The sequence below is a fragment of the Myripristis murdjan genome, chromosome 17, assembly GCF_902150065.1.
Source record: "Myripristis murdjan chromosome 17, fMyrMur1.1, whole genome shotgun sequence".
In the NCBI taxonomy this organism is placed as follows: domain Eukaryota; kingdom Metazoa; phylum Chordata; class Actinopteri; order Holocentriformes; family Holocentridae; genus Myripristis; species Myripristis murdjan.
The window spans coordinates 1,802,484-1,825,168 of NC_043996.1; the positions used below are offsets into that span (position 1 = coordinate 1,802,484).

A 22,685-nucleotide genomic window follows, 5' to 3' on the forward strand; every position below is an offset into this window, starting at 1 on the left:
TGCAGTTAGCCATGCAGTCTGCCTTTACAAACATTTGTGAAAGAGTGGCTCGTTCTAAAGAGCTCACTCAATTCCACCATCAGCTGGAAGTGGGATTATTGCAAAGTGGAAGCATTTAGGAACCACAGCAACTCAGCCACCAGGTGGCAGCACCATGTAAAGTTACAGAGCGGGGTTGCCGAGCGCTGAGGCTCATAGTGCGTAAAAGTGGCCTACGCTCTGCTGACTCAGCAACTGCAGAGCTCCAAACCTCCTCTGGCATCAACATCAGCACAAAAACTGAGCGCTGGGAGCTTCATGGCCAAGCAGCCGTATGCAACCTTCACATCACTAAGCACAACACCAAGTGTCAGATGGAGTGGTGTAAAGCATGCCACCACTGGACTTTGGAGCAGTGGAAACATGTTCCACAACTCAGTTCTTGTCCCCAGTGATTGTCAAGCCCCAGAAAGGCATGTGACACCTAAATCTCGCCCACAAATACACTGAAATGATGAGCTATTTGCAAATAAAAATGTTAATACTATTTCTTATCATTTCTCTATTTCAGTTAATTACATAAAAGAATATCTAATTGATCAAGAGACTGCAAAGCACGACTGGATTAAAATTGTAACCTAACAGAGTTGTTGTGGTGCTTTTGAACTGACTCCAGCTCACACTCTGTCCCGTCGCTGTCTCGAGCCTCCCTCCCGTGCCAACCGGGAACTCACGTGACAAACAGAGCTCTCTGCAAAAAGGATGCTGCAGCGCAGTGCGAGAGCACCGTCAAGCTCTCTGCAGAGAAACCGACATGTACCGGAAACAATAGATTTTTTCTTCAAAATAAAAGCACAGACTGTGTCTAGTTTGGAAAAGGCAGCCAGGGAGTTTAGAACAGCATATGCTGTCTGGACTCAAACATGTCTGCACTACGTTCATGCTCTCTTTGCACTTGTCACCTTTTGTACCTATGCACGGTGATTTCTAAATTCAATGACCATTAAATGACCATCCCAGCAACTTTGAATGTTTTGCCCATTTACAAAATTTTACATTCATATTACAATATTAAAAGAACACAAACATTAAATAACAACAAGACAACAATAAAAAGTGTGCTCGATTAAAAATTACAATGAAAACTATAAAATGTTAAAAACAAATAAAAAAATAAAAAAATAAAAAAATAAAACTGAACAGATAGGGCTTTAGTTTCCTTTTAAATATACCAAGTAAGCTCGCCACTCTGAGAGCCAGGGGCCATGTGCTCGACCTGTATCGAACGGCAAAAGGGTCATTATTTGTAAACGGGTCATATATTGCCTACGCCGTTTACAAACCGCGTGTCTAAAATGCCAATCGGTGTTTATCGATCTGGTGATATAAACAGTCTGAAATGAGGCGGGGACATGAGGCGAATAATGAGCCTTTCGGTGTTCCATAAACCTGTGCTTACCTGCTATTTCATGCCAAAATGTCACATCATGCTGTGAAAAAATGCTATATATAGCATATATGCTATATATGCTATATATTTCATTTCATTGTGTTAGTTGGCTTGAACTTCCCAACATTTTCGTTAATGGTGGTTTTATTTTGAAATATGTGACCGGAAGTGTTAATTTTTTCTATGTCATTGACACTGTTACTGCGGCGCGAGGAAGGCTTGAGCTCTGTGAGGAGGTAGTGGCGGGTCGCCGGTTCTGTTCTGTAAGCCGGTCACTCTCTCTTTTTAGCGGAGGGAAGCCTGTGCTGTGTCGGTAGGCCTGTCCGTTTATCTGTCTGTCTGTCTGTGTGTCTGGTCCTCCTGCACCGGGACTACAGCTGCCCTGTCGGTAACAGAGGCGACGGCCGGAGGATGAGAGCGCAAGCACTGCAGTAATGATGCGTTTTATTCTGGACTGTCTGAGGACACCGAGAGCGAGAAACTCGGCAGATGAAGGGTCGGTAAACCCCCTTTCACTTCCCAGCGATATATATATAACGATATATATTAAGCTGCTGGTCTTATATAGCTTTGAGCAGGGTTGCTTCGGGCCAGGGGAGACTGAAAGACTGTGGTAAAGCAGAATGTTTGGCTAGGTCTCTGTATGGGATGTAAGCTTGCGCCAAACTCCGCTCTCAGATTTGCAAACTTTACATGGCCTTATTTCTGGACTCAAGGGCACGTCTTATAATGCATGACTTCGGGCCTTTTCCACATGTTTGGGATGTTGTAGTAAATGCGTCATAGAGCAGCACTGTATTAAGTAAAATCTCAACTTTCAGAAGTGATTCATACAGCTCTCGATATTCCAACACGATGCGTTTTTGATGGCTGAAGATAGCAGGAATAACCAGTACAGCCTAATCCTTTACACAAGTTTTAAGTTTATTTGATACGGAAGCGTAGAGCTGCCAGACCAAGAAAATAAAAACCGAGAGGCTCAGTATCACGTAATTACCTAAAAAGTTTATTGTTATAACAATATATTTTCACGTTATAACGTGAAATTATCACGTTATTTCATTATATGATTTTTTTCCACGTTATACGTGAAAATATCACGTTATTTCATGATATGCTTCACGTTATAACCTGAAGTATCACGTTATTTCGTGATAAGACTTTTTCACGTTATAACGTGATAGGTATCACGTTATTTCGTGATACGACTTTTTCACGTTATAACGTTGATAGGTATCACGTTATTTCAAGATAGGAAATTTTCACGTTATAACGTGAAAGTATCACTTATTTCGTGAAACGTGTTTTTGTTTACTGTCTGCTGGCCATCTGTAAATCATGGCTGCTTTACATGATGCCTTAGATCATATTCATGCTTGGCTTGAGACATGGGAATTTTACAGTTATTGGGCTCCGTGGATGACATTCATATATTGCATGCGTACCCTGAGAAGAATTTTGAAAACAATGGGATTATACCGGAGGAAAAACGATTCGGACCCTCTGAGGTAGCGTCATTCCTCATTGATCAGCTGAGGGACACCGGCCGCTGCATGGATACAAGCTCATCACTTCACCTGCATCCAAGCTGGATTATTTGTCACCAAGTACAGTGAGGGCATTGGTTAAAGTTTCTCGACCCCCGCGGTGTTGAACAGAGCGGACAGAAATCGCCTAACACGGCGCATGTATGAATGTCATCCACGGAGCCCAATAACTGTAAAATCTCCCCATGTCTCAAGCCCAGCATGAAATATGATCTAATGGCATCATGTAAAGCAGCCATGATTTACAGATGGCAGCAGGACAGTAAACAAAACTCGTTTCACGAATAATGTGACACTTTCACGTTATAACGTGAAAATTTCCTATCTTGAAATAACGTGATACCTATCACGTTATAACGTGAAAATTCGTATCACGAAATAACGTGATACCTATCACGTTATACGTGAAAAAGTCGTACTCACGAAATACGTGATACTTTCATGTTATAACGTGAAAGCATATCATGAAATAACGTGATATGTTCACGTATAACGTGAAAAAAAATCATATAATGAAATAACGTGATAATTTCACGTTATAACGTGAAATATATTGTTATAACAATAAACTTTTTACGTAATTACGTGATACTGAGCCTCTCGGTTTTTATTTTCTTAGTCTGGCAGCTCTACGCTTCCGTAATTTGAAATGAATTCTGTTTGATTCATTTAATTGTATGGCGACTTGAGTGGCTCCTAGTGGTTCAGGAAAGGTCTGGAGGCATATTTTATGAGGCAGCGTCTTTGCCAATAAGCAGGGCGGAATTAAATAGGTCCATATATGAATGGAGTTTGGCTTCATAAACCGTTTGAAAGAGTGACCTGCGCGTATCGGAACACCATGACCAGTTGTGATGGTTAAGGTTCTACCTGCTCTGTCAACCTCAGCCAATCAGAACGGCGCATTCAGCAGGCTCAGGCCAATAACTAAGAATGTTTACAACAGGGGCAGTTCAGGTCTCCACATCTGATTGGCTGAGGTGTGTCGGAAGCAAGCGATAATTTTGATTACAGATCAGTCGTTGGAAGCCGTTGCTAATAATTCTACTTTTTAACAAAGTTTATAATGTTCCGTTTTTGTCAACATTGTGGAGAATATGCAGTTTTAATTAAATAATTAATTGTGGAGATATGCAATTAATTAATTATTCAATTACTTAATTATTGAGGTTGTAGTTTGCAGAGGTCTTGTATTGAGAGGTGTTTCTAATTTTTTGTTCTCCCGATTTACATACATGAGGGGGACAGAATAGTGGAAACAGTTGTCAGTAAAACGCAGTCCAGTCCAGCAGCAGCACTAACTATGAGCTCAGTGCCAAACGGCACAACAGCTGGATTGAATTGTATGGATTGTATTAGATTGTATTAATAAAGTGGCCACTGAGTGTATATACACATACATATGAGTAGGCTCTCTCTCTCTCTCTCTCTCTCGATCGATCGATCTATCTATGTAGTCTATATATAATAATTGTTAGAGGTCTTATTTTTTCACCATTTAACTGCAGGGTTTTGTAATAATGAATGCACTGCTATTAATTGAGAGCAATTCAATCTGAAGTCAAATAGTGGAATTGATCAGTTGTTTACATTCAGTGATAAAGAGCAGTATTCATACATGTCCTGCTTTCATCGCAGCAGCCATAATAAACACACCTAAGTGCAATGGCTATGCAAACAGGTAATTTTCTGGCGCTGATTTTCTTAAACTGGCCTTGAACAGTGTGACAGCTTCCATCAGCCTTGGTGTATCAGAAGTATGCTGCTTTGGTCAACGTTCTGTTTATTGGTGGGCAAAGCGCTGTACAGCAGGTGTGTCTATATTGCCGTTTTGCCACTTTGAGTTTATTTTTCACCTGCTCCCGTTGTTAAAACTCGTGAAACTTGGCACACTATAGTTGGGCATGTGTGATCCGCAACTGACTGATGGCCGGAGTAATATCAGTCTAACATAATATAATTTCAAACATTTTGAAATTTCACATAGACAAACATTCAAACTTTCCAAAATGTTCTTTATATATTCCTTTGGCCACACTGACCAGTTTTGCTCATACAGTGCATATTGTATTTTTTTTTTTTTTTGTACTGCTTAGTTAGGCACTGCCCTTTTAAATGCCATTTCACACATCTTACCTAGCAGTGTCCATCTTTCAGAATTGCAAAGGAAATTTAAATAATAAAATTTGAGTGAGGATATTGTAAACTTTTTGCAAAAATGGCTTATCAATTTGAAAATACCATAAATGCATTAAAGTCTCGTTCCACTCAAAAATGTGTTTTTCTTATATTTATGTCCCGTGGTTGCTGTCAGTGTCATCAGAGCTTTCCCCCACCAGTGTTTTATTTTCAAAAATGAAAAACAAAAAGATTGATATGAAATGGCTAATATTAATAATAACAATAACATTAATAATAACAATAATATTAATAACAACAGCAACAACAACAACAACAACAACAACAATAATAATAATAATAATAATGATGTAACTAAGAAATTTGCTGGAAAAAAGAAAACTTTTTCATAGTTAGATGATCAAATAATGGAACCATTGCCATGAGTTTCACATGGCGGGGGCTCCTGGATCTGTGTACACAGAGCTGACCAACACAAGTGTTTTATTTAGAAAAGATCAACCAAATCAACTCGAAATGGCTGCTTCACATGAACAATATTAGTGTAATTAACTAAGATTAGCTGAATGTTTGTTTTCCCATGGGTAGATTTTCAAATATGACGCAGTTTTCATGACTGTGGCAGACAACACCTCTGCATTCTATTAACAGAAGTGTGGTTGGGAGCTGGTGTGCCAGCAGGCAGGGGATGGGCAGAGACGATTTGCATATTCATAGATCTGTGCATTATAATGAGGGCAAGCTAACAGGAAATGGTACTCATAGGAACTGAACCATTGGACTGACAGAGGTGAAAATGGTATCCAACCTCTTGTCTCAGTTTAGGGAAGTTGGAAAAAGACTAGTTTGCTCAAAATGTTGGATTATTCATTTTAAGTTTATTTGATTGTTATGAAACTTATTCAGAATATTGACATAGGGTTTATCAGATAGAGCACTGCAGTTGTCCAGCTTTGTCCCATAGAGGGCATCACAAACAACAAAGGTTTATCTTTTGTGGTTGGCTTTGATCAAATCTCATGAAACTTTGGACCTGTACCACCAGAGAAGAATATAACTATAAAATACAGATTTGGTCCAAATTAGTGACTATGGGCGTGGCCTGTAACATTTTAGTTTGTGACTCAGATTGTTGTAAGTGGGGTGCCAAATCTGTTGTCATGTTCTCCTAAATTTAGTTAATTTTATTTCATGTTTGTAGTTTGTGTAGCTCCCAAGATATGGCATGATTAATACAAAAATGCATTAATGGTGAATGAAGTTAAGCGGTAATGATATAGAAATTATATTATTGCCAGGTGTGAAAGTATGATAGTGGACACCAGAGTTGCCATACCTTTGTACAGGAATGTCACAGAGACATCAATCCACTTGCATTGCAGATAAGAACATAAGCATAAAAAGTCGGCTTTGGTCTCCTTAGTCCACAAAAACAATTTTCCATGCACACTACATGAGTATCATGCATTCCACATGGGTGCTTGGCCCCTTTTCATTGCTGGTTGAAGCCACATTTCTAGTTTTTTTTTTTTTTGTTGTTGTTTTAAATTCAAATCTTGAAACCTGAAACCTGCAAATTCTATGGAACTTAGACTGCTGTGTTTTCAGCTGATGGGGAATGGCTAGGAATCGTAGTGTGTAAATCCTGTACTGATAGGTGGTAACTATGGCAAAATTATGGCAGGATTATGACTGACTGAAAGAGAAAAGGAGCTGATGTGTTATAGCTGAAAAATAATATTCACAAGCAACCTCTCCTTTGGCATACATAAGCTACACAAAATTGATCTGCAATGGTTATTGACTGGTGGGTAACTGTTTGCATGTGGAAAGCTGCAGCTGTGTTCACTGGGAATTTTATGAATGGCTCAGCTCCTGCTCTAGTGTGTGTGCCTGTGTGTGTGTGTGTGTGTGTGGACTGATGCATACTGCAGCTGCCAGAGATGTAGGGGGAGGAATGAGGAAGAGAGGGGAGAAGATAGCTGTGTGATGAGGGGAAAAGAAGGGAAAGAGGAGGAGTGAGAAAAAGGGAGGAGACAAGAGGAGAGGAAATGAACAGTCCAATGGATGGCTAAGCTCTCTTTCCCTCTCTCTCTCTCTCTCTCTCTCTCTCTCCTTCTCTCTCTCTGACTCATCCTCCCCCATCTCTCTCCTACATCCCCACATGGTGCATTGTGCCTCCATCACACACACACACACACACACACACACACACACACACACAGGCAGCTCCTCCTCCTCTGCAGTGTAGCAGCAGCTAGAGAAGGGAGTAATGGAGGAGGCAGCCGTTCAGCAGGATAAGCAGGAGGGAGCGCGGGAAGGGGGGCAGGATGGAGGAAAGGCAGGCTGGATGAGCGAGTGCTCGCTCTCCTCCATCCTCAAACACTCCTGTCTCATGTGCTGGTCGTCCCGCAGGGAGGCGGCCGTTGTGGAAACGGACGAGAGAGCCCTCGCCAAGACAGCCGAGATCAGAGTAAGACGACCGCAGCACCTAGCGCTGGTGTGTGTGCGTGCATGTGTGTGTGCGTGTGCATGCATGTGGGATTTTGTACGTCTTCATGGTCTGTGTTTGCATGCCAGTGCTCTTGCAGGAAAGGAAGTGTGTGTGTGTGTGTGTGTTTTGCAACTTAAATTATCCTAATGTATTTTATGTATGAAGGAGGGAATAGATCACCTGTGTGTATGGAATGGGGTGGGGGGTGGGGGTTGTTTCCAGTTTGGGACTCCTCCAGCCTTCACTTCCCATGATGCTCTCATGTGATGTCACAGTGATGAAGTGTTGCTGTACATACACCTGGACTCAGAGTGAAGCTCTGCGCTGCAGTGGAACAGTCTAAACATGTCTGTTATTTCTGAAAGGGAATCAAACAGATATTATTGTCATCATTAGGGGTGAGAGTCACCAGTGATCTCAATTTAATCACCATTCTCTATTCACCATTTGATTTAATCATGATTCTTCAATTAATCAGGATTCAATTATTAACTGCTGTTTGTGGAGTGTTCAGTTGTCACATGGTTGTGTCAACAAAGTGACAAAAATGTAAATGAAAGAACTGATTTTAGCATCAGGGAATTGATCATTGTTGTGAGCAAAAGAATCGTGTCTAATGCTCGATTTATTTGTCCTCTCAAGCCTAATTATCATCATCGTTGTCGTTGAAAAATCTGAAGAAAACATGGCATTTTTGTAAAAAAAAAAAAATCTCTGCTTTTTGTGTAAAGTGTTAAAGATGCTCTATGCAAAATTATACACCACTTATTCCAGTGGAGTGATTTGATTGGACATAAGGCATTCCATGAGTGCTGGTATACAGTATAACAGCATTCTGACATTTTACTAGTATGTATCTTTCCTCTTGAATTCTGATGGAGCTATTTGTGGGAGCTGAAGCAAAAATCATAATCTTACTAGATGACCGGTGATGTTTGTAGAACTGTTGTATAAAAGCATATCTACAATGTTTATGGTGGCTCAGGTAAGGACTGACAAAAAACGCAGAATAAGCACGTAATTTATCAGTGAGTCGGGCTTCAAACTTTCAAATATGCTGGTCCATGTTTTTTGTCAGTTGAGTAGAAAAGGTCTTCACCACAATGCAGTTTTACATAGTGCACCATTAAAAATTGGGATCTTGAATAGCTGATGATTGTTAGATGATTGTTAGATCCTGAGCTGGTGAGCTGATGTGACACTTCATTATCACTTTCAGAACCAAGGGAATTTTCCTCAGGCCACAGGGAAGCAGGTAATCCTTCACAGGAAACCATGAAGTATCACCAAACTCACTAACTAGCTCTGGGACTGGCACTGGGACGTAGTTTTCAGTCGTCAGGGTCAATGCTTCAGCCAGATTACAGCACTACTGTAAACTTTAGCCAACTGCAAAAATATCAGTCACTGCTCACACTTTGTGCTATTCATGCCAAGTCAATTTGTAGGTGAAAGCGCTCATAACAAATGCAAGAGCTCTGTATCGCCAAAAAGCCAATGGCAAAACATCTGAACGAATGATTCAGTGAAGTTTGGCTACTTCTAGCTCTGTTACTTAAGTTACTTAACGTGGCTAGCCTGTTGTTAGTCAACAAACGCTGCTGAAGGCCTAGTTGATAAATATAACTTTCTGCCACATCCTGCCTGCAAAACTCAAAAATACCCTCAGTGCAAGTTGTTCTGCTTTTGAGTGTTTTTACTTTGAATTGATTTAATACTACGTTGAAAGGAGCATCTATGACTTAAGCAACCATTTTCTCAGCTAGTGTTAGCCAGTAAGGTCAGTTTATAGTCTGGCAACTTGTGATTGCCTGAGAGACAGCGCTACAATGTCGCCAACACTCCATTATCATCACACATGCTAAGTATAAACACATGGACTATTACAGAGCAAACTGACAGGCAATAACCTGAAAATGTGCAGGAAACTAGTAAAATATTTGCACCAAAAAAAAAAAAAAAAAAAAAAAAAAAAAATCAAGAAAAAAACCCCAACGAACTAGCAAAGAAATTATCAGAAAATTAGTAAAACATGACCATAGAGTTAGGAAAATTTGTATATAAATACAATTATTTATATATATATATATATATATATATATATATATATATATATATATATATATATATATATATGTATGTATTTACATATTTATTACATATTTTTTGTTTGTTTGTTTTACCACAAACCTTAAATCTAGAATTATTATTAATATATTTAGAATTAAGAAAATTACCACAAAACTACCCTCAAAGAATTCCAAAGAAGAAGAAATCAAGGGAATTTTATTAAGAGGTTTAAATAAAACCTGTCAAAATAAAAAGCCACCCACATGCCTCTGGGTTTCAGAAAAGAAAACAGTTTGAATTCTGTTTAATTCAACAGGCCCATCTGTGTGTGTGTGTGTGTGTGTGTGTGTGTGTGTGTGTGTGTGTGTGTGTGTCTGTGTAGGAGCTGGAGCATGCCGTGGCAGTGGAGAACATGGAGCTGCAGGAGCAGCAGTCAGACCGCAAGGAGCTGGAGGAGACCCTGGTTAAGTTAGAGCAACACAAAGACAAGCTGGTGCAGCAGATAAAGATGACCAGACAGCAGTGCTGCGAAGAGAGCCAGCAGGTACTCAGCTGACCTGAGAAACCCAATCCCTGTCAAGATACTGGGACAATTGAAAATATAAGCCGCCTATATCAGTGATTTTCAAACTGCGGATCTGCACAATTTTATGAATTTGAGAGCTTGAAGAGTCAAATTGAGAGCGCAAAAATTTAAGTTGTGTACATGAATTAGAATTTCATGACCTCTATTTAGTATTTTGTGTGCACGATTACAAAATGCTTTCATGATCTCTTCAGGGCTGTGGACCATTTTGTTTTTCACTTCCTTGTTTTTTATGTTTGCACTAAGGAAAAAGCTGAACTGGTATGAATTTGTACCTAAGGCGCCATTTTGGTAGTGAATGAATGACTCATTTACATTTTACTTAAGACAGTAACCAGGTGACTGGCTGTGTGACATTGTAACTCGCTCCTTTCCTTTGCTCCAGATCTTGTCTCTCCAGGCCGAGGAGGTGCAGAAGGAGAGCCAGATTGAGGAGTATGAGCGGGAGCTTGCAAGAGCCAGGTGGAGGCTGAAGAAGCTGAGAGAGGAGGTGAAACACGCCAAGAGAAGGGTGGAGGAGGCTGGCGAGAGGAACACGCCCTTGCAAGACTCCATCAGACAGTCGTATGAAGAGATCCTGCAGGTTGGGGAAGGAATGCATGTTTGTGTTACGCACATGCATGTGTGTGTGCTTGGTAGAGGGAAGAGACCCTAAAAGGAAGTGCAATAAACTCCTCCATCTCCGCCCGAGTCGGGCTCATTACTCATTGCTTGTTTCTCAACTTGTTTTATTACTCTTGTTACACACAAATTGATGGATGCCTCCTCTTTGCTCTTCAAAAACCAGAGTAAGTCAGTAGATGTCCAGAAGTCCACTGGTGCTTTCTTATCCAAGTTGGCTCCATGTGAGAGGACAACAACTAATTGATGAATTAGCATAGTCTCCAAATATAACATCAGCTCCTGTTTTGGTCAAAAAAGTAACATTTTATGGTTCCAAGACAACGACTTACGTTTGAGCAAACATAGGAGTGCTTGTTAATCTGACTAGTATTGATTTGGCTGTGGGGTAGGCCACACAGTTGTGTCCAGAGGGGATATGTGGCTTGATCCTGTTAGAGAAAAAAAGTGTTATCACTGCTACATGGTCCTCCCCAGCACTGGCCTCATGTTGCCTCCTCTGTCCTCATGTAGGAGGAGCACACTCTGTGCTCACTATCAGGTGGGGCAGTCACTCCACAGAGCCAGCTGGAGGACTCAACATCTCCAGCAGACACCATGGAAGATGAACCGCTGCCTGTGAGACCATGGGGAAGGAGCCAATCACTGCCTGCCTATGCCGACCTGATCATGGTACACTGCAGAGAAGAAACACTCTTAAAGCTATACTTCTTTCTTTTTTTTTTTTAATTTTCACTCATAGACCTGTTTTCACCTGGCATCAGCATGCTTCTCTCTTCTGGATTGTGTGCAGATATGATTGAGGTAGATAACATTTACACCTGATAAGTGCATTTCTGGCATACACATTAAAGTTGCTGATGTCACAATAATTTCCACCCTGGTTACTGCTGGAAACAAATGAAAACATTGTGCACATAACTGGTAGCTTCTGTCTCACTCACGTATTGTTAGTTGTGGTTTTCAAAATTAGAATTACATTTCCCACAAATTCCATTGCTTCCTGCTTGCCCCTCCCCAGTATCTTTGATAAACCTGTTGGATGAACATCAGTCTTTAACTCCTTCCACAACCTACCATTGCCACAAATTGGAGGCTGTAGCTCCATTTGTTGTCAAAGAACAGCATTCTCTTCCTGTTTTGTGCTCTAAAACAATCTAGTGGCCTGATATTTAGACTGAAGACATAAGACTGACCATTCCATTTCCACTCTGTCATTCAGTCTGAAATTGCCCCATGGTAACTGAGGGCTTTGAATCCCACCTAACCAATAAGTAGTGACTGTCCAGCAGCTGTGATGTAGTTTTCAGTTAACATGCCGGCTCCTTTAGCCAGTTTACAGCGCTACTACTAACACCTTCTCCTGTCAGAAATGCCTTCAGTGCACAGTGTTGCTCTGCCTTGAGCGTTTTTAGTGTGAATCTATGTAAACTAGCAGTGTCTATGTCTTCATCATTCATTTTCTCATGTTCAGTTGGGCAGAGCAAGACCCAAATTAATAACTTGATTTTTTTTTTTTTTTTACAGTGGACAAGCGATTCATAGGTCTGGAACCAGGCTGTTGCTTCTTGAGATGTCTATGCAAAAACACTGTGTCATTACGCAGTGTTAGCTAATATGCTATGATCTCCCTGGCCCTGGCACAGCTTGATCAGGTCAACAGTGTTTGTCCTGTGCTACAGCGATGCTGATTGGCCCAGCTAGTCTTTCAGCTGAGAAATTGCAGTTAAATTTGGCAACACCAAACCTGCTGCCTGAAAGTGAATTTGTGATTAAACGGTCTGAGACCAGACTAGCAGTCCAGTAGGTTTCCTGCCAAATCCAACTGGTGACTCACAGTCTGATGTAAAATATGCTGTAGAGACCAGTGCAGACTGTCTTCTTTGTCATGGTCTCATTTAGGAATGTAAAACTGTAAAAATCAAACCATTCAATATGGTGCCAAACCAAACCGTAATAAAAACAGTTCACTACACAGTGCACCCTACAAAATGCTGTTACAAACACATCCACTGTATTAGAGCCATCTAATGATACACTGAACTAATGAATTAATGAACATACTGACAGTATTTTTGTTTTTGTTTTTTTTTTAAATGGTCTAAGTAGACTTTTGCCTTTGAAAGACTATTTGTTGGTTTCATATTGTTATCTAGAATCTCTGAATGAAAATGAAAAAAGTTATTTTTGCAAATAAGACAAAATGCAGAGATTTTTTTTTCTGCCTAATGTATAAAACAAATTAAACCAAAACCGAAATCATGACCCAACAACTGCAATACAAACTGAACCCTGGGTTTATGGAACCATTGCACCACTAGTCTCATTTGTTCACACTAATTACGTTGATGTCTTAGAATTTTTGTTGTTAACATGATGCATGTAAACATCACACTTTTACAAGATTTCCCTTCGCTTCGCTAATGTGAAGAAAGGCAGTCACACTCTCATCGCCACCATGCATAAAATAATAAATATATCAAATTACCAACATTTCAACATTGCTCATCAGCAACATTGAAAGCACTGCCTTCCTTCACAGCGATACTTGCAGCATGGTCAGCACCTCTACAGCACCGGTGTGAGTTCCTTCTCCCTTCTGTCCTGGAAGCTTTTGCCTCACAAAAACACAAATTGCTGTGCACATTACTTTGTCTCCCACAGTTTATTGCCCTTAAAATTTCTATTATACACCTTTTTGAATCCAAAACATCCTAACAATCACTTTTTACAATTAAGTACACTTAATTACAATTATAGTATGTTGAATTAGCATTGGTCAGTCACTTGATGTCTGAGCTTCTGCTTTAATAGAAACATGCTGACCAAGGACTCTACAGAATGACTAGGGATGGGAATCAGTAGGTAGCTGTCAGTGCAGTACTATCATAATATTTTACTTACTATAATGATGGTATCATGATACAGGCAATTCCGTAGTATGTGATAGATTGTAAAATAGTCAGCTATGATACATCAAAAGATATGTATCTGAAGAAGAAAAAACACCCTTGAAAAGCTAAATCATTTTCAGTGATCAGGAGTCAATCATGTTTTCTCGTGTTTTAATATGCACAGCAATTGCAACATAAACAGGGCAGAACTGTTCCAAATAAAATACAGAAGGGAACTTAAATGTGCCATCTGTGCAAATTAAGTCGAGAACCCAAATATGCATACTTGGCACAAGTGTATTGATAACATATCAAAAAAGGAGGTATTATGATACATTGCATTATTGATTTATTGTTCCATCCCAATTTATGAGATTTACATTTTGAGTTCTACTATGAATACTTAATTTTTGTGAAAGCTTTTGTGACAGCTTTACCAGTACTACTTTGTTTTATTGAAAACTGTGTTCAAACAGGCCAGTGAACAGATAATTTCACTGCTCATCTCATTAAATGACATCCTCTCACCTATTCATCATTATTATCAGCACCATCTCACGTCTGTCTCTCTCCCTCTCCCCCTCTCTGTGTGTGTGACTGTGTGTCTCTCTGCCAGAGAGCCAGTGATTCTTCCTTCTGCAATAATCTAGCAGAGACCAGAGAAGAAGCAGAGGACAGCTCTGACAGCACACCAAAGGTAGACTGGTTACTGCTGCACACTTGATATGGAATAAAGTCTGCACAGAGAATTAAGCTGCCAACAATTAATTTTATTCACTTACACGCGTAAAGACAACATTTTGATCAACAAGACCTTCCTGAGGTAAATGTAAGCAGGGGAACAAGCAGGCAGCAGTCAGATGCAATTAGGCTACTTGTACCCGCTGGTCAGTGCCAGCAGGAAGACCACAAGATGGCAGCCACAGGGATATTACAGTATTTGTGAGTACTTATTACAAAATGGGCAGCCTAATATAATAGAAAAGTAGAAAAATATGTTGTATAAGGCTGTATAAAACAACAGTATATAAGCAGGTAGTGGAATGAATATAAACCAACGGCTGGCTAGAGGGTAGGAAAAATGATATCAGAGTTATAAAACACAAATGCTTGCTTAGGGAGTATATGCTTACATTTGATCTGTTTTAACTTCTGCTGCTTCCTGTTTGGCTCTTTAACTGATGTGACCTTTTTTTACTCTCTAACTTTGTTTTAAAGGTGGTATATAAAGAAAGCTTATTATTGCTGTTGTATATTTTGTAGCTATTATGTGAAACATGCAGAATCACTGGTATGGTCCTTCGAACTACTACTAGCAATCAGTCTAAGCCTGCAACTAACAACAAACATGAAAACGGAGCCCAAAATAACAGGAAGATGAAGCAAATAAAAAATGTTTAAAAAAAAAAAAAAATCCAGTTTGGTTTGTGAAGCCAGCACTGTGGTCTCTCTTTCCTGTTCCACAGATAGACAGATCTGAAGTGGAGGACAACATAGAGGAGGAGGAGAGGGAGAACAAAGCAGAAGAAGAGAAGAGAGAGAAGGAAGAGTTGAATACTAATCCAAACCCTATCAGCCACTTGGATTTCTACCAAGCTGACCCCTTCATCAACTGTCAGACTGAACGTATGTATGAACCTTGGAACCTCAACCTGAGCTGAACATACAGTACAAACAGTAGCAAAGCCCTCTGAGGATATAGTGTTTGATTAGGGGCTGGCTGCCTCTGCTGCCAGTCCTGCTTGGATTTGATTGTGTTATGCTTTCTTTCTTAAAGACATAGCTTACCCATTTTGAAAAATGTGATATTTCCCTTCCCCCCCATCTGTTCTGTAGGACAGTGATGGTCTTCCTCTCATTGTTACTGAGAGGACCTGCCATCATTACTGACATTCTAAAAAATAACCACTTTAATCCACTCAAATTGTTAAATACACAAAGTTTTAGTTTGATGATGTGTTTGATGATGACATACAGAGATGTTGACCAATTAAAAAAGAAAAAACAATTATCAACAGTAGAATGATTTTCTTGTGTAGTCTAGCTCTCTGTGCTGGTCCTTAGTTCCAACAGGAGCCTGAAAGGCACGTGGAACATGAGATAGAGGGGAGCGGAGGAAAAGAAGAGGCTAGCCCAGCTAGCTTTCTGTACTCAAGGAAAATGTGTTATTTTTGTCCTCCAACATGTGTACATGTGTTTAATGAAGAAAACAAATGATAAATTCAAGCAGTCTACTTCTGTCTCTGGTGTCTACTGCTCCACTGGTGCGGAGTGATACAGGAAGTCACAAAATTACAAAATCCAGACCTTGATAATAGGAAAAATGCAACTTTAAACAGTAATTTGCGTAAAACTATCATGCACTAAGTAGTCATACATGCATTTTAGTCTCAGAATGTGACACTTAGAAAGTGATGTGATACCGTATTTGAGTGGATTAAGGCAGTTATTTTTAAGAACGTTAGCTTGGGTGAAGTCCACCTGAATGGCAGGAGGCTAACAGTTAGCATTTGGAGCATCCAGCCAGTATCCAGGGCTCAGTAACAATGAGAGGAAGATAGCCACAACTGTCCTACAGAACAGCTGGGGGGAAGAGAAGGAACATATTTTTCTTTTCTTTTTCTTTTTTTTTTTGGTGAACTGTTCTTTCAACTCATTGGGTCTTTACATAGTGCCTGTTCTTTTCTGTCTGGAAAAGGAAGACTCTTGAAAAGTGTGTGACACTTTTTAATGAACTGCACACAACTAACAAATGAGAAGAATTCCTCTGTAATCATTCTGCATTAGGGTTGCAACTGCCGACTATTTTGATAGCCGCCTAGTTATTGATTATTGAAACAATTAGTTGACTAATCGGATATTTAATTAGTTTATTTTATTTAATTTTGTAATTTAATCACTAAATGGCTCTTATTTAGCTGTCAAGCTTTTAAATTTACTTGGAGGTTCCTATAAGCATGTGCTAACAATAATCAAAACCAAATGATGATAATCAAATTGTAACATGCTGGTGCCCTGTCTGCCTGTTGGATTTTGATCAAAACTTTGGAAATTATGCATGGTTTTAAAAGCGAGGTGCTACTGTAACAGTGTGCATGATTTGACATCAGAAATTTCAGCATTTATTAAGCCAGTCATATTTACAGCAATACAAGTTTGAATGATGTTTGGCATACATAGTGCATTTCCACTATTTTGAGTTTGCAGAAGTCAAAAGTCTAGACATCCCAGTAACCAATATTCATAGTTCAGTGGTGAAGTCAGACTTTTAGGGAGTCAATTCTTGGGCTTCACCAGCATCATTCTGATACTGTAATGTTTTTTATCCTGATTTCCAGATGACCTTTTTAATGAAGACCTGTTCCCCAAGACAGACTCGTCCGGTGAGTGGTAGTAATAACAAGATATACACTTTATTTTGCTTTAAACTATAGAGGACATTAGGGTCTTCTTGTACTGGAGATGTTGTTAGTCGGTTTTCACAAATAAACTGTAGCATTGGTTGAGTTTTTCCCTTTTTTGTACTTCCAGTGTTCCAATGCTTGAAACCCTGCTATCACAAACTGTTTCTACTTGGCCTGTTTACTAGGTGTATTTTCTGCCAGTCCATTTTACAAAATAACAATAGGTTGACATATATAGGAAAGATCAATGAAGAAATTATAAAATGTATAATGTATTTCTAATTACAATACATATACTGTTGTTATCAGCAAATTTCTAAGTAAGTTTTTGTTAATTGCATGTTTACCAGATGCATTTGCAGCTGACCCGTTCAAAGGCACCGATCCCTTTGCAGCAGACATTTTGTTCCCAGAGGCGGGTGATCATTTGGATGAGGGGGCAGCAAATGTCTGCGATGAGGTGGACACAAGCCTGTCCTGCGCTGAGAATAAAGCCTCGACAGGAACTCAGTGCTTCGAGTCCGAGTTCCCAGATGAAGACAGTGACATTGAAATCAGCTACAGCCGTGAAGACCTGGATGCCATTGCGATGGACGCCACCTCAACTGATGAGGTCCTAGGATTCAGACCCATCCAGAGTTCATCGGAGGAGCTGGGGCCAGAGCCAAAGCAGGGCTGGGGGTCTCAGGGTCAGTATTCTGTAGAATCCGACCCTAATGGATATGAGCTGGACCTGGGCGCTGTCTCCCCTCCCTCTGATATAGAAGAACTCAGTCTGGTGTCTCTACCTGGACAGAGCACCACTGAGGCAGCAGGGCCTGAGCAAGGTAATTAATAACCCAGAATTTGTTTTTCTAATTTTAATTGTTCTTACTTTCTATTATTTATTGTCATTTCACCCTCTGTACATCTAGTATGGAGTAAGGAACTCGGTAACTCACTGCTGTTTAGCCAGTGGTTCCAGAAGAAAAGTTCAATGAGAAAATATGCTAGGCTGTTCTAGGCCTCAGACACAGTCACCATAACTTGAAGTCTCTTTCAGTACTTTTCAGGGGCAAAATCACCCCTCATCAAATGTTTTCAGTAGTTTTGAAAATGTTTTAAGGTTTGTAGTCCTATTTGTTGTTCAGTTTCACAAAATACATATCCTTTTGAGCACTGCGTGGGTCACTCGGATATGTAGTCCTTAGATTCTGATTGTGCTAGTCTAGCAATAAAAAAACAGATAATAGATCAAAATTATCATTTGAGACAGTTGGCGATGGAGCCATGGATTGTGCCAGTGACTCTCTCTTGTTTCTGCTTCCAGATTTGAATTCAGATTTGGCTCACACTGACCCTGAGCTCCAGAACAATCCAGGAGGTGCTGGGTCTGAACCAGTTGTGTCAGAGCAAGATTGGACTGATCTTGGAACCACAGGGCATTCTCTCCACCATGAGGCCACATCCTCTCAGGAAGCAGAGTGGGACATCAAGGGAGAGCACCAAAATCCAGTGACTCCCCAAAATTCATTGGACTCCCAGAACCCTCTGGTCCAGACTGAACAAAACAGAGACTTGAGTTTTGAGTTGAGCTATGAACCAGCCAGCCAAGCCTCTTTTGACCCATATGGGTTCAAACTAAGTCCAGAACATTCCAGTCACAACCTCTTAGATCCAGATGAAGCGGAACTAAGCCCAGAAGCCAATGACCCTGATCTGGCTTTTGACACTGAGCCCTCCTCCTCTCAGCCTGACCAGCTGAACTTTGATCCCTACGGGTTCGACCTCACTTCCTCTCAGATGGTACATCAAGATGTCTTTGACCCCTACGGCTTCAAGCTCAGCCCTGAGGAAGAGAACCAGGAAGTACTGGAGATCTGTGGCCATGACAACCAGAATGTGATGGATCTTTGTAGCTATGACAACCAGGAACAAGCAGAACCATGTAACTATAGTAACCAGGAGGTATTGGAACCTTATGCCCATGACAACCAGGAAGTGCTGGAACCCTGTAGCCACAACAACAAGGAACTGTTGGATTTCAGTAGCAATGGAAACCAGGAAATAGTGGAACCTTGTCATGACAACAAGGGAGTGCAGAATTTATTTAGTAGTGAGAATCAGGAAGTAGTGGAACTCGGTAACCAGGAAGTTCTGGAACCCTGTTATTATGGGGGTCAGGAATTGCTGGAATCCCATAACCATGACAACCAGGAACTACTGCATCTTTGTAATTTTGATAAGCAGGAAGCGCAGGAATCCCATAGCCATGGCCACCAGGAATTGCTGGATTTCTCATGTCATCAAAACCAGGAAGTGCTGGATTTAGGTAGCCAAGGCAACCAGGAACTACTGGATTTCTGTAGCAATGAAAATCAGGAAGTGCTCAATTTAGGTAGCCATGATAACCAGGAAGTGTTGGATTTGCTGAGCAAGGAAGTTGTCCCTGAAGCGAACAACAACAACCCCTGTGTCCTGGAGAAAGAATTCAGTGGTAATACCACCAATACCAGTTCAGACAGCGATCTGGCATCAGAGGTCTCTAACTGTCCAGCAACAATGGACCTGTTGGGCCTGGAACTCAGTAACACCAGTATCTGTACTACCAACACTACAAACAACACCAACACTGCTGATCCTCTCAACATGGCTGCCAGCCAAGACCTGGGCACACTTAACATGCCTCCCAACCAGGACCCAGCTACTTTCAATGTTCCTACCAGTCACAACTTGTTAGAGGGTGATCTTGGTTCAGTGTTTGGGGCTGGAGGCTATGTTGGTTGTCCTGATGTAGCTGACGATCTAGAGCCCCTGGACAGCAAGCAGGGTAACCCCACAGCAGAGCCAGTGCGACCAGTCAGACCAGTAAGACCACCTCGACCCTCGCTCAGGGTAAGTAGGAGGCCTCCCTTTCATGTATCCAGTCAATCTTCATGAGGCCAGGTGCAATTCATAAACCATCACTGCTGTCCCAGATTGTCCTAGACAGAAAGTCAAGATCAGAGTGAAAACGGTACATCCTTATTCACATGTTGAAGGTCAGCTCATCATGTTCTAATCTCCCGATACAGTCTGGCACTGTCTGGGACATCCTGATCATTTTCCAACACGTTTGAATTTTCTGTCATTGCTCTTGTAGTGTGAGAGGGTGCAACAAGCCAATTTATCATACTGACTAACTAAATTTAAGCAGCATATGTCATCACTCTATTTACTGCTAAATAAACAGATTACCAGACAAATAAATTGGCCATTATGCAGTTTTATCATGGAAAGTGTCTAACCTTCAACTTGCTTTGTAATTGTGGTCGACCTAACCATGAAGATGCCCAAAAGTTGTAGTCTTCTGCTTTCCATTTGCACATATAGGCCTACATGTGCAAAAAACATTACAGCCACTTCATGCATAATTGCTGTTGTCTTTTATTGGCTGATAATGCACAACAACGGTTCAGTCTTGTCCCACCAGGCCAGACCAACAAGACTTGAGTGTCTCATCAACTCTGTTTGAACTTAGGCTCACTTGTTGAGTCTTGTAATGTGCAAATTCACATTGTTGCCTCAGCCTAAATTGTGTGCACAGTTTTGATGCAAGATGGGTTTCAGTCGGTAGTTATGCAAATGCCCAGCAAGGTTTGATAATGTAATGTGCTTCAGACTGAAGACTAGTAATCCTCTGAGTTTACCACTGAATTGCACATAGGCATCCGAATTAAAGTAGTAAACATAGCCTACTGACAGTTTTATAATGTAGCATTTATATCGTTTGGGCATAACTGTCGGAATGACTTGGCTTCACATCTTGGAAATGTTCACATTAGGGATGCTAACCGGTGGCCGTTTGACCGGTTGTTGACCGTTTGAACTTTAACCGAATAATCTTGTCGGTTAAAAAGAAGTTGAGTCAGCCTGGAATGTGACGTGCGTTTGTTCACTTCGAACAGAATTATGATGCTTTAAGTGGGCCGGTACGCACCGGCACGTCTCAGTTTTAGCCTGTAGCGTACCGGGAGTTTTTACGGCGTACTGGGACTTCTCGTGAGCCCATAGTATCCTGTCTTGCTCTATGTCTCGCCTTGTGATTTGGCTATACTACATTACCCAGTGTGCACTGGTACATGCCACACACCTGCCCCTCACGAGCATATGCTCGCGAGACGTTCACTCGTAAGGAGGTCTCGCGAGTCGAGTGTGCCAGAAAGCATAGAAAGGGCGTGAAGAAGAAGAGATCTCGCGGACGTTGAATGCAAACATCAGTTTGATTTCCCGGTTGGTTTGGGGTGTTTAATGAGCCCACCTACCGTTATTACAAATGTTGGCGTTTTGTTATGATAGAAGCAAACACAGCAGTTTGTTATTTAACCCAGCGATGTCGGCACCGACAGGATTCGGCATGTCTACTTTACATAACGATTTCTCCGTGACCGCTTGTGATATTCAGAAACTTTAAAGAATGTCTGAAACTGTTGTTTGTTGCGGTTATTCTTTTAAGGTTTACAGACAGTCAAATAATATTCTCGGTTAACCGAAATAAACCAATTAATGAGGCCCGGTGGTCGACCAAGAAAAATTTCCATTTTCGCCATCCCTAGTTCACATTCTCATTTGAAGCCGTCAACACACTGCAATTGAAGTTTTCTATGAACTTTTACTTTTTCCTAATCAGCCTTTTTCACACAGAACACATGCACTTACTCAATGATACATTTGAATTTACTGTTTTTCAGCAAAACAACCAAGACAAAGTTTTGCTGCTGACATGCTCCTTTAAAGCTAATATGTTATGGCTTAGCAGTACATGCAGTAAATTAGCAGTTCATTACATTAAAAGGATTACTTAAACATGGCAACACATGCACACACAGCTAATTTAGTAAAAAGAAAACATAGTATAGTGCGGTATCATTAGTGTAGCTAATTTGAATGTATTCCTGTCTTTTTGTCATCTTCAGATATTTCAGTGACCCAAGAGCTGTCTAAGAACCAGTTTGAAAATGTGACCAGGACAAGAGCTTGTGGAGGCACAGCCCGAACGCTATAAAACATAGAAATGTCTAACTATTTTAAATGTTTATGATAAAGTGATATGAATATGTGGTACTTGCCCTGTGTTGAGCACTTTTACCATCTTGCTTGTGTCATATTGGAAACAGAAATTGTATGTCATCTTTTCTGTCTCTCTTAGGCCAAAGAGAAGGCTCAGTCCCAGACTCAGGGCTTCGACTTGAAGTGACCTCGGACCTCTCACCGACCAATACCCATCTGGAGTTACCATAACAACAGACAACATCCTACTGGGCTTCCTAGGACTGCAGGGGCAACAGGAGAGACAGGAGGAGGATGAGGAGGAGACGATAAGTAATGAATGAGAGGATAGGAGGAGGAAAACAAGACAGGATGGTAGACTGATGGAGGCAAGATAAAACTGGGAGGAGGTGGAGAAATTTGCATGAAATGAGAATGATATAATTAGTTATGGAAAATAAAAGTTTTAGTGCTCGGGGAGTTAATGTTAGGAG

General features: G+C 40.7%; 1 protein-coding gene and 1 long non-coding RNA gene across 2 annotated transcripts; one reads left to right on the plus strand and one right to left on the minus strand.

Annotated features, from left to right (window-relative positions):
- Positions 1-1,761: 1,761 nt before the first annotated feature.
- LOC115375861 (uncharacterized) lies at positions 1,762-9,126 on the minus strand. The gene is made up of 3 exons (XR_003929752.1): positions 9,025-9,126; positions 4,687-4,690; positions 1,762-1,772 (listed from the first exon to the last, which is right to left on the minus strand). It is a non-coding gene; the product is annotated as an uncharacterized LOC115375861 (long non-coding RNA).
- Positions 9,127-10,091: 965 nt separating this feature from the next.
- On the plus strand, positions 10,092-22,399 carry LOC115374795 (uncharacterized). The gene is made up of 10 exons (XM_030073920.1): positions 10,092-10,223; positions 10,651-10,848; positions 11,400-11,558; positions 14,397-14,477; positions 15,247-15,406; positions 17,119-17,163; positions 17,535-18,011; positions 18,494-19,177; positions 19,496-20,058; positions 22,352-22,399. Exons 1-10 carry the CDS (start codon positions 10,092-10,094, stop codon positions 22,397-22,399), a joined length of 2,547 nt encoding a protein of 848 aa, XP_029929780.1.
- The last annotated feature ends 286 nt before the right edge of the window (positions 22,400-22,685 follow it).

Bases quoted from the DNA above. Each gene is read 5' to 3' on its own strand.
- LOC115374795 (XM_030073920.1), top strand. From the start codon at position 10,092: ATGGAGCTGCAGGAGCAGCAGTCAGACCGCAAGGAGCTGGAGGAGACC. The intron at 17,164-17,534 runs GTGAGTGGTAGT...CATGTTTACCAG, and splicing joins CCCCAAGACAGACTCGTCCG to ATGCATTTGCAGCTGACCCG. The intron at 19,178-19,495 runs GTAGCCACAACA...TGCTGGATTTAG, and splicing joins CCAGGAAGTGCTGGAACCCT to GTAGCCAAGGCAACCAGGAA.